At 38.6% G+C, this 13,486-nt stretch overlaps 1 protein-coding gene across 1 annotated transcript; it reads left to right on the top strand.

Moving 5' to 3' along the window:
• Window positions 1–1,022: 1,022 nt before the first annotated feature.
• Window positions 1,023–6,610, top strand: LOC117334553 (the record flags this gene model as incomplete). The annotated part of the gene is given in 4 exon segments (XM_033894236.1): window positions 1,023–1,253; window positions 1,716–3,163; window positions 4,153–4,255; window positions 4,405–6,610. Coding segments are annotated over 4 exon segments (1,878 nt in total), but the record flags the coding sequence as incomplete, so codon positions are not given.
• Between the last annotated feature and the right edge of the window lie 6,876 nt (window positions 6,611–13,486).

The following is a 13,486-nucleotide window of genomic DNA, read 5'->3' as shown; positions in this document are numbered from 1 at the left end:
AAGGGTGTGTCTGTATTTAGGTGTTGTGTGGAGGTAAGGGTATGTCTGTATTTAGGTGTTGTGTGGAGGTAAGGGTATACCTGTATTTAGGTGTTGTGTGGAGGTAAGGGTATACCTGTATTTAGGTGTTGTGTGGAGGTAAGGGTATACCTGTATTTAGGTGTTGTGTGGAGGTAAGGGTATACCTGTATTTAGGTGTTGTGTGGAGGTAAGGGTATACCTGTATTTAGGTGTTGTGTGGAGGTAAGGGTATGTCTGTATTTAGGTGTTGTGTGGAGGTAAGGGTATGTCTGTATTTAGGTGTTGTGTGGAGGTAAGGGTATACCTGTATTTAGGTGTTGTGTGGAGGTAAGGGTATGTCTGTATTTAGGTGTTGTGTGGAGGTAAGGGTATGTCTGTATTTAGGTGTTGTGTGGAGGTAAGGGTATGTCTGTATTTAGGTGTTGTGTGGAGGTAAGGGTATACCTGTATTTAGGTGTTGTGTGGAGGTAAGGGTATACCTGTATTTAGGTGTTGTGTGGAGGTAAGGGTATATCTGTATTTAGGTGTTGTGTGGAGGTAAGGGTATGTCTGTATTTAGGTGTTGTGTGGAGGTAAGGGTATGTCTGTATTTAGGTGTTGTGTGGAGGTAAGGGTGTGTCTGTATTTAGGTGTTGTGTGGAGGTTAGGGTATGTCTGTATTTAGGTGATGTGTGGAGGACTTGAAAATACCTTTCAAAATGAAATTATCATCCTTTTCAGAATTTTACAGAGATATTTCAGCTGCTTCATTTTCTTGACATATTTCTACAACAGGTTTCAATGCTACTGGACAAAGTTGGATTGCCATGTTCTTTGGTTATAAATCATGATGTGAATAGATACTGTATATGGTAGACTCCTATGACTTTGGTTTCTCTGGGTAGTGCTGTTTTCTTTCACATGTTTTATGATTCATTTAGATGCTGAACTGTGTTTGATTGCATATTTAATCAATTAAAAAAAGATATATTACGATTACAATGCTATTTGCTTTTTTTCAGGTGATTGACGGGGAACTGTTTTACCGTGTGAATACCAAGGTGCTGAAAAAAGTCAAGGTCATATTCCACAAGCCAATCAAGGCAAGATCTGTTCAGAAGGAAGAAGCGAAAGATGACGCCGGAAGCCATGGCAACGGAGAATGGTACGAGGATGATACAGCCGCAGCAGAAAAAGAAAACATGGATATTTCTCTCCTAGAAGAACAGTCACGTACAAAGCCCATGAATAAAGTAAGCACTGCAGAATGCTTTCTATACACAGGAAAAGCTCTGAATAAAACATTGGGGCTGGCCTTTCTATTTTTGTCTAATTCTTTGAGACAATACTTGGTATTGCTTTTCTGGTTGTCATCCAATCGACCTTCAATATTTCCCATTAAATTCAAATAATAGTCAAATTGTAATAAATCCTTATATATCAAATGTATTTTCTTCTGACTTTTCAGAAAGAGTAAATTTTTGGGTAAACATGTCATATTTTGTTATTTGAAATTGAGTGATTTTGTGAATTGAATAAAGCACAAATATAGAGTAATATTTTGTATGTATTGGACATCTCTCATTTGACTGCTTAAAATAAATTCACCTGTTCTATTTGATTAATTTTACTTAGAATTGGTACTTGGGGCTTTGAGAGCTATTCTAAATATATTTTACCTCATCTCAAATTTGGAATTTTACTTTCTGCTTTAGATGAAAATATCTTTGAAGAAAAAAGCAAAAGGACGGTTCATGACTTTGAATGAAATGGCTGAATCTCCTCAGAAAGGATTTGTGCCGGGTTCACCAAGGTCAGAGGCTCAGAGGTCAAGAACTCCTACTAGTGAAACGATTGGTCAAATCACATCAGCCAATAAAGGGGACGGACAAAGAAGGAATGTGGCCACTTCTCTATTTGGTGTAACAGAAGATGCATCTTTTTCAACACATGTACAAAGTAAAGATCTTTCTTCAAAAGACACAGCTGCGAATGAAACTGGTGTTATTTTAGATAAAAATTCAGTTGAGTCTAGAAATCTATGTGATGGACAAGGAAATGATAAAGACCCTTCCATTGCACAGGGTGATGTACCTGTTCAAACAGCACAAGTCTCAGAATCTGTTAGTGTGCATTTACCTGTTGAGACAGTACAGATTTCTGGTTCTGGTGATGTGGGGCTACCTGTTCAGAAAGGCCAGACACCTGAGTCTGTTGGTGGCAAGTTACCCATGAAGACATATGATAAAAGCTCATCTACTCAGACCTTTCAAGCTAAAAATACAGAGACAAGTACCAGACATTTACCTATAGTGACTACTGTAAGTGCTGTCTGTAGTTCAAGCGTGAATACCAACTCCGTTCGGGAGGATATCAGCCAGAAATCATCTTCATCCAGCTCATCACTTCCCATCAACCTGGATTTGATGATGGAGGATGCTAGCTTGTCCCCTCAGAAGCGTCTGATCCCAGCAGTGAACCTGTTACGACATGCAGGTGAATTTGGCTCTCCATCTAAGGACAGCACCTGTTCTGACATCTTGGCCAAGGCTGTGAAGGTGGCCATGATAGGACAGGGAGATATCACCATGGATACAACACTAATGGAGGGTAGCAGTAACACCAGAGGGAGCTCTGGTATACTGGCTAAAGCTTTCAACGAGGCCATGATGGGGCAAGGTGATGGTTCCATGGACTGCTCATTCCTGTCCAGCAGTACAAGTGCTTCACAACCAAACTTAATGTTAGAACTATCCTCTAGTAGTGCTTTCTCCATGGTCAGTTGTCCTAGATTGGATGACAACCAGATTACTGTTCCTTTGACACAAACAAGTGTTACAGGATCAGACAGGCCTGTTGTCCATACAGATATTAGGCAACAGGAGAGTTTTAGGGAATGTGGAAGTGAAGTTGATGTTGCAAAGGAAAGCATGTCCTCAGAGAAGGCTGATCAGTCTCGCAGTGTGGGCAGTACTGAACATTCAATAACGAGTCATTGTGTGGAGACATCCGTCAACAGTGATGTCATTTCACAATCCGCTGATGACATGTTAAATGTATCAACACCACTGTCCAGGGCTGGCCAGTCATCATCATCACCCTCCACTATGGAGATATCTATGTCCAGCTCTGATGAAGGGTCAAGGAGTCAGGACTGGTCAAAGTAAGTATGTACTGTATGATGGTAAATCCGTATGATATTCTCAATTTGAAAGGATTTCAAACAGCATAATGAAGTTTTCAGTATGTTACCCGTTGATTCATTCACTTCATTTACATCGTATATATTAAGAGGACTTAAAAGAAAAGATCAAACTTACACAATAAAGTCACAGGTTAATGAGTGTTGGGTATCGGGATAATTTTGGATCTCTGAATTTTTACACCATCAAAATTTGAAGGAATGTTTTATGGTATGGTGTTGTCTATCCTGTGTAAGACTCCTCTTAATCATTTGTTGTCATTCAATCTCAAATTAATGACCTTGACCTTTGAAGGTGATGGGTCAAAAGGGTGAATTCTCAAAAGTGACTCTTGCCCAGTGTCTTGATATTTGGCCAGTAGCACAATGAACTGAATGGCTACCAAGTTTGTTCTTAACCTATGTTTAAGGTTTGCATGGGCCAAATGTGCTAAAATCATCTTAATAATCAGCAAGCTTGGTGTTATGATACTACACTGTGGACTTACAAAATCAAAGGGGTGCACTTAATAAAACCATGTTCAGGGAAAGGTTTCCATGTGAAATTTGGGTGGAAAAATAACTTCTTTTAGATATGTACATGTATACGTATACCATTATGTAGTGAAACTAATCCAGCGTTAAAAAGACTGGAGATTATGTCGGTAGATCAGTTTCAATTAGAGCACCCATTATCTTTTCCTAAGAAAAATGGTGAAGGGTTCGCTTACAGGGGAATCTGCTTCTTACCTGTAGGCTGAATACAGTATTAGATATTTTATATACTTAAAAGAAAGATTATTAGTTTCATCTTGATCAGTTACCTCAGTCTACTTTGAAGATCACATGAGTTCAGTCTTTTCTTCATAAGATGTAGAACAGGCCCATTTGACCTCTTGTCATTGTATGTATCGTACTATGGCACCTTAATTTGTCTACACAAGTTAGATGCATTTCTTTCTTAATTGCAGAGAAATAGACAGACAAATCTTAGAGTATGTGAAGGAAAGAGGTACATCCACCCAAACATTTGAGGAGTTAGCTAAACAGTTGGGTAACAAGACAGGCAAACAGGTAAGAGTCAAATATGATCAGATTATCTCCCTTGTTGAGCGATTTCATTTTCATTCAGCATCAACACCAAATGAATTGATGAGTTGGGGTATGTTAACATTATTGAAATCACTTCATTAAATTTATGAAATTGATGATGGATATTTCAGGTTCTCATGAGGTTTCAACACATGCTGGAGTTACTGGCTGATGAAGAAACTGACCATGACACAAGCTCCTCTAGTCGATCTTCAGAAATCCAGTAATTTGATGTAGACAACAGATTCGACGTGTTCCTCAGAACTCCAGTACTTCAGTCATCTGCCAAGGACAAGACCTAATTTTCCTCAGAACTCCAGTAGTCTGCTAGGACAAGACTTGTCAACCTTCAAAACTCAGTTGTCTGCTAGGACAAGAGTTGTTGACCCTCAGAATGCAAGTAATCTGCTAGGACAAGACTTGTTGACCCTCAGAACTCAGTTGTCTGCTAGGACAAGACTTGTCGGTCCTCAGAATGCAAGTAATCTGCTAGGACAAGACTTGTCGACCCTCAGAACTCAGTTGTCTTCTAGGATAAGACTTGTTGGTCCTCAGAATGCAAGTAGTCTGCTAGGACAACACTTGTTGGTCCTCAAAGCTCCAGTAGTCTGCTAGGACAAGACTTGTCGGTCCTCAGAACACCAGTAGTCTGTTAGGACAAGACTTGTCAACCTTCAAAACTCAGTTGTCTTCTAGGATAAGACTTGTTGGTCCTCAGAATGCAAGTAGTCTGCTAGGACAACACTTGTTGGTCCTCAAAGCTCCAGTAGTCTGCTAGGACAAGACTTGTCGGTCCTCAGAACTCCAGTAGTCTGTTAGGACAAGACTTGTCAACCCTCAGAACACCAGTAGTCTGTTAGGACAAGACTTGTCAACCCTCAGAACTCCAGTAGTCTGCTAGGACAAGAGTTGTCGACTCTCAGAACTCAGTCATCTGTTAGGACAAGACTTGTTGACCCTCAGAACTCCAGTAGTCTGTTAGGACAAGACTTGTCAACCCTCAGAACTCCAGTAGTCTGCTAGGACAATACTTGTTGGTCCTCTGAACTCCAGTTGTCTGCTAGGACAAGACTTATTAGTCCTCAGAACTCAGTCGTCTGTTAGGACAAGAGTTGTCGACCCTCAGAACTCCAGTAGTCTGCTAGGACAAGAGTTGTCGACCCTCAGAACTCCAGTAGTCTGTTAGGACAAGAGTTGTCGACCCTCAGAACTCCAGTAGTCTGCTAGGACAAGAGTTGTCGACCCTCAGAACTCCAGTAGTCTGTTAGGACAAGACTTGTCAACCCTCAGAACTCCAGTAGTCTGCTAGGACAAGAGTTGTCGACCCTCAGAACTCCAGTAGTCTGCTAGGACAAGACTTGTTGGTCCTCTGAACTCCAGTTGTCTGCTAGGACAAGACTTGTCGACCCTCAGAACTCCAGTAGTCTGTTAGGACAAGACTTGTCAACCCTCAGAACACCAGTAGTCTGCTAGGACAAGAGTTGTCGACCCTCAGAACTCCAGTAGTCTGCTAGGACAATACTTGTTGGTCCTCTGAACTCCAGTTGTCTGCTAGGACAAGACTTGTCCACCCTCAGAACTCCAGTAGTCTGTTAGGACAAGACTAGTCAACCCTCAGAACTCCAGTAGTCTGCTAGGACAAGAGTTGTCGACCCTCAGAACTCCAGTAGTTAGTGTTAGGACAATACTTGTTGGTCCTCTGAACTCCAGTAGTCTGCTAGGACAATACTTGTTGGTCCTCTGAACTCCAGTTGTCTGCTAGGACAAGACTTGTCGACCTCAGAACTCCAGTAGTCTGCTAAGACAAGACTTGTCGACCCTCAGAATGCAAGTAGTATCTTAGGACAAGACTTGTTGTCCTCAGTATAGTCTGCCAGGACAAGGCAAGTCGGTCCTCAAAACCCAGCATTCCACTAGGAACGTAGATTCCACAGTCATGATTAACAGAATTATTCTAGTCAGTTATGCAAGATGCAGTAGCTAGACAGTAAAATACCCAGGACTCAGAAATCCAGAAATTGTTGTTTTTATTTATTTTTGCAGTATTAGTTATATCTTTTCAGCAAATTCGTTGTTGATTTTATGCAAGTAAGGTTTGCTGCCATGTCTTCAGTATAATTGATAAATGAGATTAAATGTACAAGGTTGTCAAGAAATATTTTTTAATTGTGAAGAAATGTTTCAGTTTTAACTAAGTGTTTTGTTAATAATCATGACGATACATATTGCTGCTGCTTTAAAGGTAGAAGTGTCCCTGACTGTTTACTTGTTGTACTTTCACTGAATAAATAATTCAAAAAACCTTTAAAAAAAGTAATAAAACAGTTTAAAAACTACCAATTTCTTTTCATTTTCTTTTCCTAAATATTCTGATATGAAAATGGAGCTCATCTTGGTATCCTCATCCTTTGGTGCAAGTATACAAATTCATGATACAGGAATGACCTTCAGTTTTCAAACAAATTTAAACATTAATGTTATTGTATAACCATCACCACAAGCGGCCTTTGATTATGATATTGACCAATATCATGCTGAGATAAAGAGCTGTCATGAGTAACCTTTGCCAATCTTAAAATTTGTAAGTACGTGCTACAATACCTCAACTGATGAAATTACAAATGTAAGTGCCCTGATTAGCTGAAAAGGTTTATGGTCAGCACTTATGCCATGGTGCAGCGTCCGTCGTCCGTCAACTTTTTCTTTAAATTGCTACTAGTCCTAAAGTATTGAATGGATTTTCACAAAATTTGCTCAGGAACATCCTTGGGGGAAGTGGAACAGAGTTTGTATACATTTTTACTCTGAACCCCCAGGGGCCTGAGGGGCGGGGCCAAATAGGGGAAATAGAGTTACTCCTTTAAATCGCTACTTGTCATAAAGTTATGAATGAATTTGAACCAAATTTGGTCAGGAACATTCTTGGCAGAAGGTGAACAGAGTTTGTATAAATTTTTACTCTGAACCCCCAGGGGCCTGAGGGGCGGGGCCAAATAGGGGAAATAGGGTTACTCCTTTAAATCGCTACTAGTCATAAAGTTATGAAAGAATTTGAACCAAATTTGGTCAGGAACATCCTTGGCAGAAGGGGAACAGACTTTATATAAATTTTTACTCTGAACCCCCAGGGGCCTGAGGGGCGGGGCCAAATAGGGGAAATAGGGTTACTCCTTTAAATCGCTACTTGTCATAAAGTTATGAATGAATTTGAACCAAATTTGGTCAGGAACATCCTTGGCAGAAGGGGAACAGAGTTTGTATAAATTTTTACTCTGAACCCCCAGGGGCCTGAGGGGCAGGGCCAAATAGGGGAAATAGGGTTACTCCTTTAAATCGCTACTAGTCATTAAGTTATGAATGAATTTGAACCAAATTTGGTCAGGAACATCCTTGGCAGAAGGTGAACAGAGTTTGTATAAATTTTTACTCTGAACCCCCAGGGGCCTGAGTGGCGGGGCCAAATAGGGGAAATAGGGTTACTCCTTTAAATCGTTACTAGTCATAAAGTTATGAATGAATTTGAACCAAATTTGGTCAGTAACATCCTTGGCAGAAGGGGAACAGAGTTTGTATAAATTTTTACTCTGAACCCCCAGGGACCTGAGGAGTGGGACCAAATAGGGGAAATAGGGTTACTCCTTTAAATGGCTACTAGTCATAAAGTTATGAATGAATTTGAACCAAATTTGGTCAGGAACATCCTTGGCAGAAGGTGAACAGAGTTTGTATAAATTTTTACTCTGAACCCCCAGGGGCCTGAGGGGCGGGGCCAAATAGGGAAATAGGGGTTTATCCTTTAAATCGCTATTTTTCATAAAGTTATGAATGGATTTGAACCAAATTTGGTCTGGAATATCCTTAGGGGAAGGGGGAAAGAGAGTTTATATAAATTTTTACTCTGAACCCCCAGGGGCCTGAGGGGCGGGGCCAAATAGGGGAAATAGGGTTACTCCTTTAAATCGCTACTAGTCATAAAGTTATGAATGAATTTGAACCAAATTTGGTCAGGAACATCCTTGGCAGAAGGGGAACAGACTTTGTATAAATTTTTACTCTGAACCCCCAGGGGCCTGAGGGGCGGGGCCAAATAGGGGAAATAGGGTTACTCCTTTAAATCGCTACTTGTCATAAAGTTATGAATGAATTTGAACCAAATTTGGTCAGGAACATCCTTGGCAGAAGGGGAACAGAGTTTGTATAAATTTTTACTCTGAACCCCCAGGGACCTGAGGGGTGGGACCAAATAGGGGAAATAGGGTTACTCCTTTAAATCGCTACTAGTCATAAAGTTATGAATGAATTTGAACCAAATTTGGTCAGGAACATCCTTGGCAGAAGGTGAACAGAGTTTGTATAAATTTTTACTCTGAACCCCCAGGGGCCTGAGGGGCGGGGCCAAATAGGGAAATAGGGGTTTATCCTTTAAATCGCTATTTTTCATAAAGTTATGAATGGATTTGAACCAAATTTGGTCTGGAATATCCTTAGGGGAAGGGGGAAAGAGAGTTTATATAAATATTGACTCTGACCCCCAAGGGGCCTGAAGGGAGGGGCCAAATAGGGGAAATAGAGATTTGAGTTTTAAATGGATTTGAACCCAATTTGGTCAGAAACATCTGTGGTGATGGGGGAACAGATTTTGCATAAATGGTTACTGTGACCCTCAATCCCATAACTATGTATAGTATCGCTGGGCATTAAGGGATAAACACAATTCTTATGTAAAAATAGGCCAAAGGGTTTTCCCCACCCTAAGGGACTTAGTTTCTTTAAACACCATTATGGTGTAAAAATAATCCATATGGTCTTTCAGAGAGTACATTTTTGTATATGTATTAACAAATTGAACATGAACATTATTTTGACATTTGGTCAAATCCAACCAGGTGAGCGATACAGGCCCCATGGGCCTCTTGTTGTATTATTGTTCTAGTTTAGTTGGAATAGAAAAAAAAACTACTTATAAATGACTTTCATAGCAACAATTTTATTTTTATAAGAGATTCTTAAGTTTCAAAACTTATTAATTAATAGTCTACGAGAAGAAATTGAATTTTGAAATATACACCATTCACATGAATTTACAAACACACAGGAATGTTTTACTTACGCATTGTCATATACACACAATTCTGCTGACAGTCTCCATTCACACAGGTATACATCCCTGATTTACATTACATGTACGTAGGAACTGTACTCTTTTATGAACACACGCATACAATCACCAGAACCTCAAGTTGAGTTAATATTATATTTTTACTATACCTTATAATCCCACCTGGCCCTATACGTGCACATGTCGGGAAATGAGGATGAAAGCGGTGAATAATAAAGCATGTATCCCAGAAAGATACTTATCCACAGAGATCAGTTCATTGTCCTGAGACTATTTTATTTTATCATTTTCATTATCATTAATGGTGATAATGACATCTGACCTTTGACATTTTGATCCGAGGGGGGTGGATTTACATGCAAGCACTTCCCATAAGAAAGCCGAGTGTGAATTTGGATGGCTCCACTTGAACTTGTATTGTGCAGAAATGCAGATGTGGATCGACGGAATGATGAAAAGATGGATGAACAGCCAGCGATATTTACAATATTTTCTTCTTTTACGCTTTTTACCTTATAGGTAATTTGTCGACAATCGCTGATGACTTAAGACTGGACAGGTGTGAAAAATGTTTTACTTAGAAGGCATTGTGTACACAGGTCGAGGGACTTCGAAGGAGACGGATTAATTCCATGGACCAATTGTTTTGCCTTAATCCCAGAGTTTCGCATCCACATGTCGATTTAATTGTAAAAATCTCCCACAATAAATGGTGCTTTGCTCACTACAGAGGCTTCCTCCCTCTGTGACAGTATTATTATAATTATACTGTGACAGTGAAAATCTATTTCAGTAGTCTAGAAACATTGACCTTTGACTGAACATGACTATCCCCAAAATGTGTGCATGATCATACCTTTCACGTTCCTAGTTTTAGTCCCAAACTAGATTTTAAAATGAAATAAACTGTACATATATTATCATTTTTTGAAGTAATATAACTTAATATTTAAATTTTGTGAAGGATTTATAATTACAAACTGCATATTTTCAATTTTTTCCTGTTCATAAAGATGCAATGTAGGTTGAATGATCATGGTACTAGAAAATGTCTGTAGGACATAAATGCCCCTGCTGCACTTGACACCCCAAACACAGTTTGGTGCGGATCGCATCAGCAGTTCCTGAGATTAGCTAGTTACATTGCATCGGGACGGGACAGGACGGACATGGGTAACAGTATATGCCCTCCCATTTCATGGCAGGGGCATCAAAAGCAGGATGAAACACATAAGCAATGTTTCCCTATCAATATTAATTTCAATATTAGAATTTAAGTTATCTTGACTAGTAAGTATGTTTGTGATAGGAAGGAGTAATGATAAATATCCTGTCCATGCTAGGACTAGAACTAACAACCTCTCCAGCAAAAAACCTACCAGGTGAAAGTGAAATACTCATCAGCCTGACCTAGCATGGTAATCACCTACTCTGTACACATAACAGGCTAAAGAACCACAAGAAACAATAAACACTAAATTAATATGCATTATGATCACACACACACACAAAAAGGCAAATATTTGCCAATGAGATCTGAAGCTGACCAAACAATTTTCACATTAATACCATTTACACATTTTCTTCATTAATACCAGGCATGTTTGATCTCAGTAAAACCTGTGTTACATAAGTAAATGTCTGTCAACATTGGGCATTTATCACAGAAACCATGAGATCAGCCTGTGGATAACTAATCAACTGATTACCATTAAAACAGACATTATCATAGAGTAAGTTCCTAATTATACAAATCTCCAAATTAAATGGTATTCTCGGATCAGATCTTAATACAATGATATGATTTTAACTATTTCTATGTCATTCAAAATTACGGTGTACACAAAAGTGTATGTTCATATAAAATTATAATTCAACAAAAAACAGCTCAAAAAAATTAATTTAAAAGTATTCCCTGATCAGATCTTAAAAATGATGTATTTTAATTGTTTTTATAAATTATGCCCTTCAAAATTGAGTACACAATTGTGGTACTCTTCATTAGATAAATCAAATAAATAAATGACATTTCAACAAACAACAGAGTATGTACAAAGAAATGTTTTAAAATGTCTTTGATCAGATCTTGAAGGGATACCTGGTTGGTATTTCACACATGTTAGGAACTTTGTTCTCTGTTGTTGTAGGGGTTGTGTAAACTATACCTCAAGCAAGAAATGGAAATATTACATAACTTAAGCCTCTCGCTGATTCAGAGTTGAAACTTTTAGAGTTAAGTGTAGTTCCCCTTAAAATGCAGTTATTTACAACAAAAGATTTCTGTATACTGTCTGCAATCAATGTGTTCTCTGACATGTATATACAGTACATGTGTATATATATGATTATCTGATGTAGCACACTGCAAGACATCACGATACATGTGATTTGGTTGGCGTATTTAAACCAACATTTCCTTATTTCTATCCAAGGTATGAAGATACTTTATATTACAATATATTATATACAGTAAAATTTGCCTATAAAAAATAACATAGGAGCAGTGGAAATTATGTCCTCTGCAACAGTTTTTTTCACGCACTTTCTTCCTCATTTTGGATGTGGAATGAGGGAGATCTCCCTCATTGGAGGTTTCAGAGGTTGACATGTGTGCCAACCATGGAATTTGTTACAAGAAACAGTTTGTTATATTCAAAATTCATTATAAGATCTTGAAAGGCAGAAATTTGTGTCAAACCTGTTCATCTTGAGAGGACGGTTTTATTAATTTGTATGTGGAAAATACGATGGCCGATATCAGCCGTCACGTTACTCGCATTTATGTGATGCGAGTAACCTGACAGTAAAAGCCACATGACAGGTTACTAGCATGTGATGCGAGTAACCTGACATAGTAAAAATCACATGACAGGTTACTAGCATGTGATGCGAGTAACCTGACATAGTAAAAATAACATGACAGGTTACTAGCATGTGATGCGAGTAACATGACATAGTAAAAATAACATGACAGGTTACTAGCATGTGATGCGAGTAACATGACATAGTAAAAATCACATGACAGGGTTACTAGCATGTGATGCAAGTAACCTGACATAGTAAAAATCACATGACGGGTTACTAGCATGTGATGCGAGTAACTGTACACAGTCGCGAATGAGATGACTGTACACTTACAAAACCCATTAACATTCCAGAGTATAGTTTTACTAGACCTTTCAAAAGAGGTTATCATGGCGACGGTAGAAAATGGTTTTATAAGCCAAGGTGTGGCATGTCTGTATATACAATGGAGCTCGTGTAGTCTTGTCAATTCATTATTTGACCACAGACTTATTGCAACAGATTTTTTTAATTTTTCCTGTAGATTGGTATATTTATGTGATAGAAAAAAATGCCCTAAAATCTAAATTGGGGGAAATGGTTTTATTCACCAAATAGAATTGAGGAAATAAGAGAAATTGACCAATATTATATTCTTGAGTGACATTGGACGAGAGATTTTGTATGCAACACAAATAGACTAAAATAGTCAATTGGAACCATATGTACTATACTGTACAAAGCCACCTGTCATGTGATTTTTACTATGTCAGGTTACTCGCATCACATGCTAGTAACCTGTCATGTGATTTTTACTATGTCAGGTTACTCGCATCACATGCTAGTAACCCGTCATGTGATTTTTACTATGTCAGGTTACTCGCATCACATAAATGCGAGTAACGTGACGGCTGATATCGGCCATCGTAGGAAAAAGTCATTTTTAAAATTCAAGATCAAATTAACATTGGGGCAAAATTTACAAACGTAATATTTGTACAAACTATGTACTAGCAATGTTTGTATATAAGGCAAGCATCAACTTCCCCCTGTAACCATATTTACTGTGATAAGTATCTGACACATTGGAAATTATATTATGCTATTACGTAAACACCACAAAAATCACCAGATAAATACAGAAAGAAGTGCTACAATGTATTATGTAAATCATTACTGAGCTTATCTTGGTTCTACTTGCTCATGCATACAATAGCAAGTTGAAATGATGTGTCTAATAAGCTTTATTGATGACAAACTACAGGTAATGAGTCATGTTTTGGTAAACTGTACATGGTAGGGAGTCATGT

Source organism: Pecten maximus, chromosome 9 (assembly GCF_902652985.1).
Source record: "Pecten maximus chromosome 9, xPecMax1.1, whole genome shotgun sequence".
Classification (NCBI taxonomy): domain Eukaryota; kingdom Metazoa; phylum Mollusca; class Bivalvia; order Pectinida; family Pectinidae; genus Pecten; species Pecten maximus.
The sequence above is the reverse complement of the archived record's forward strand: the minus strand, read 5'-3'. Positions and strand labels throughout refer to the sequence as shown.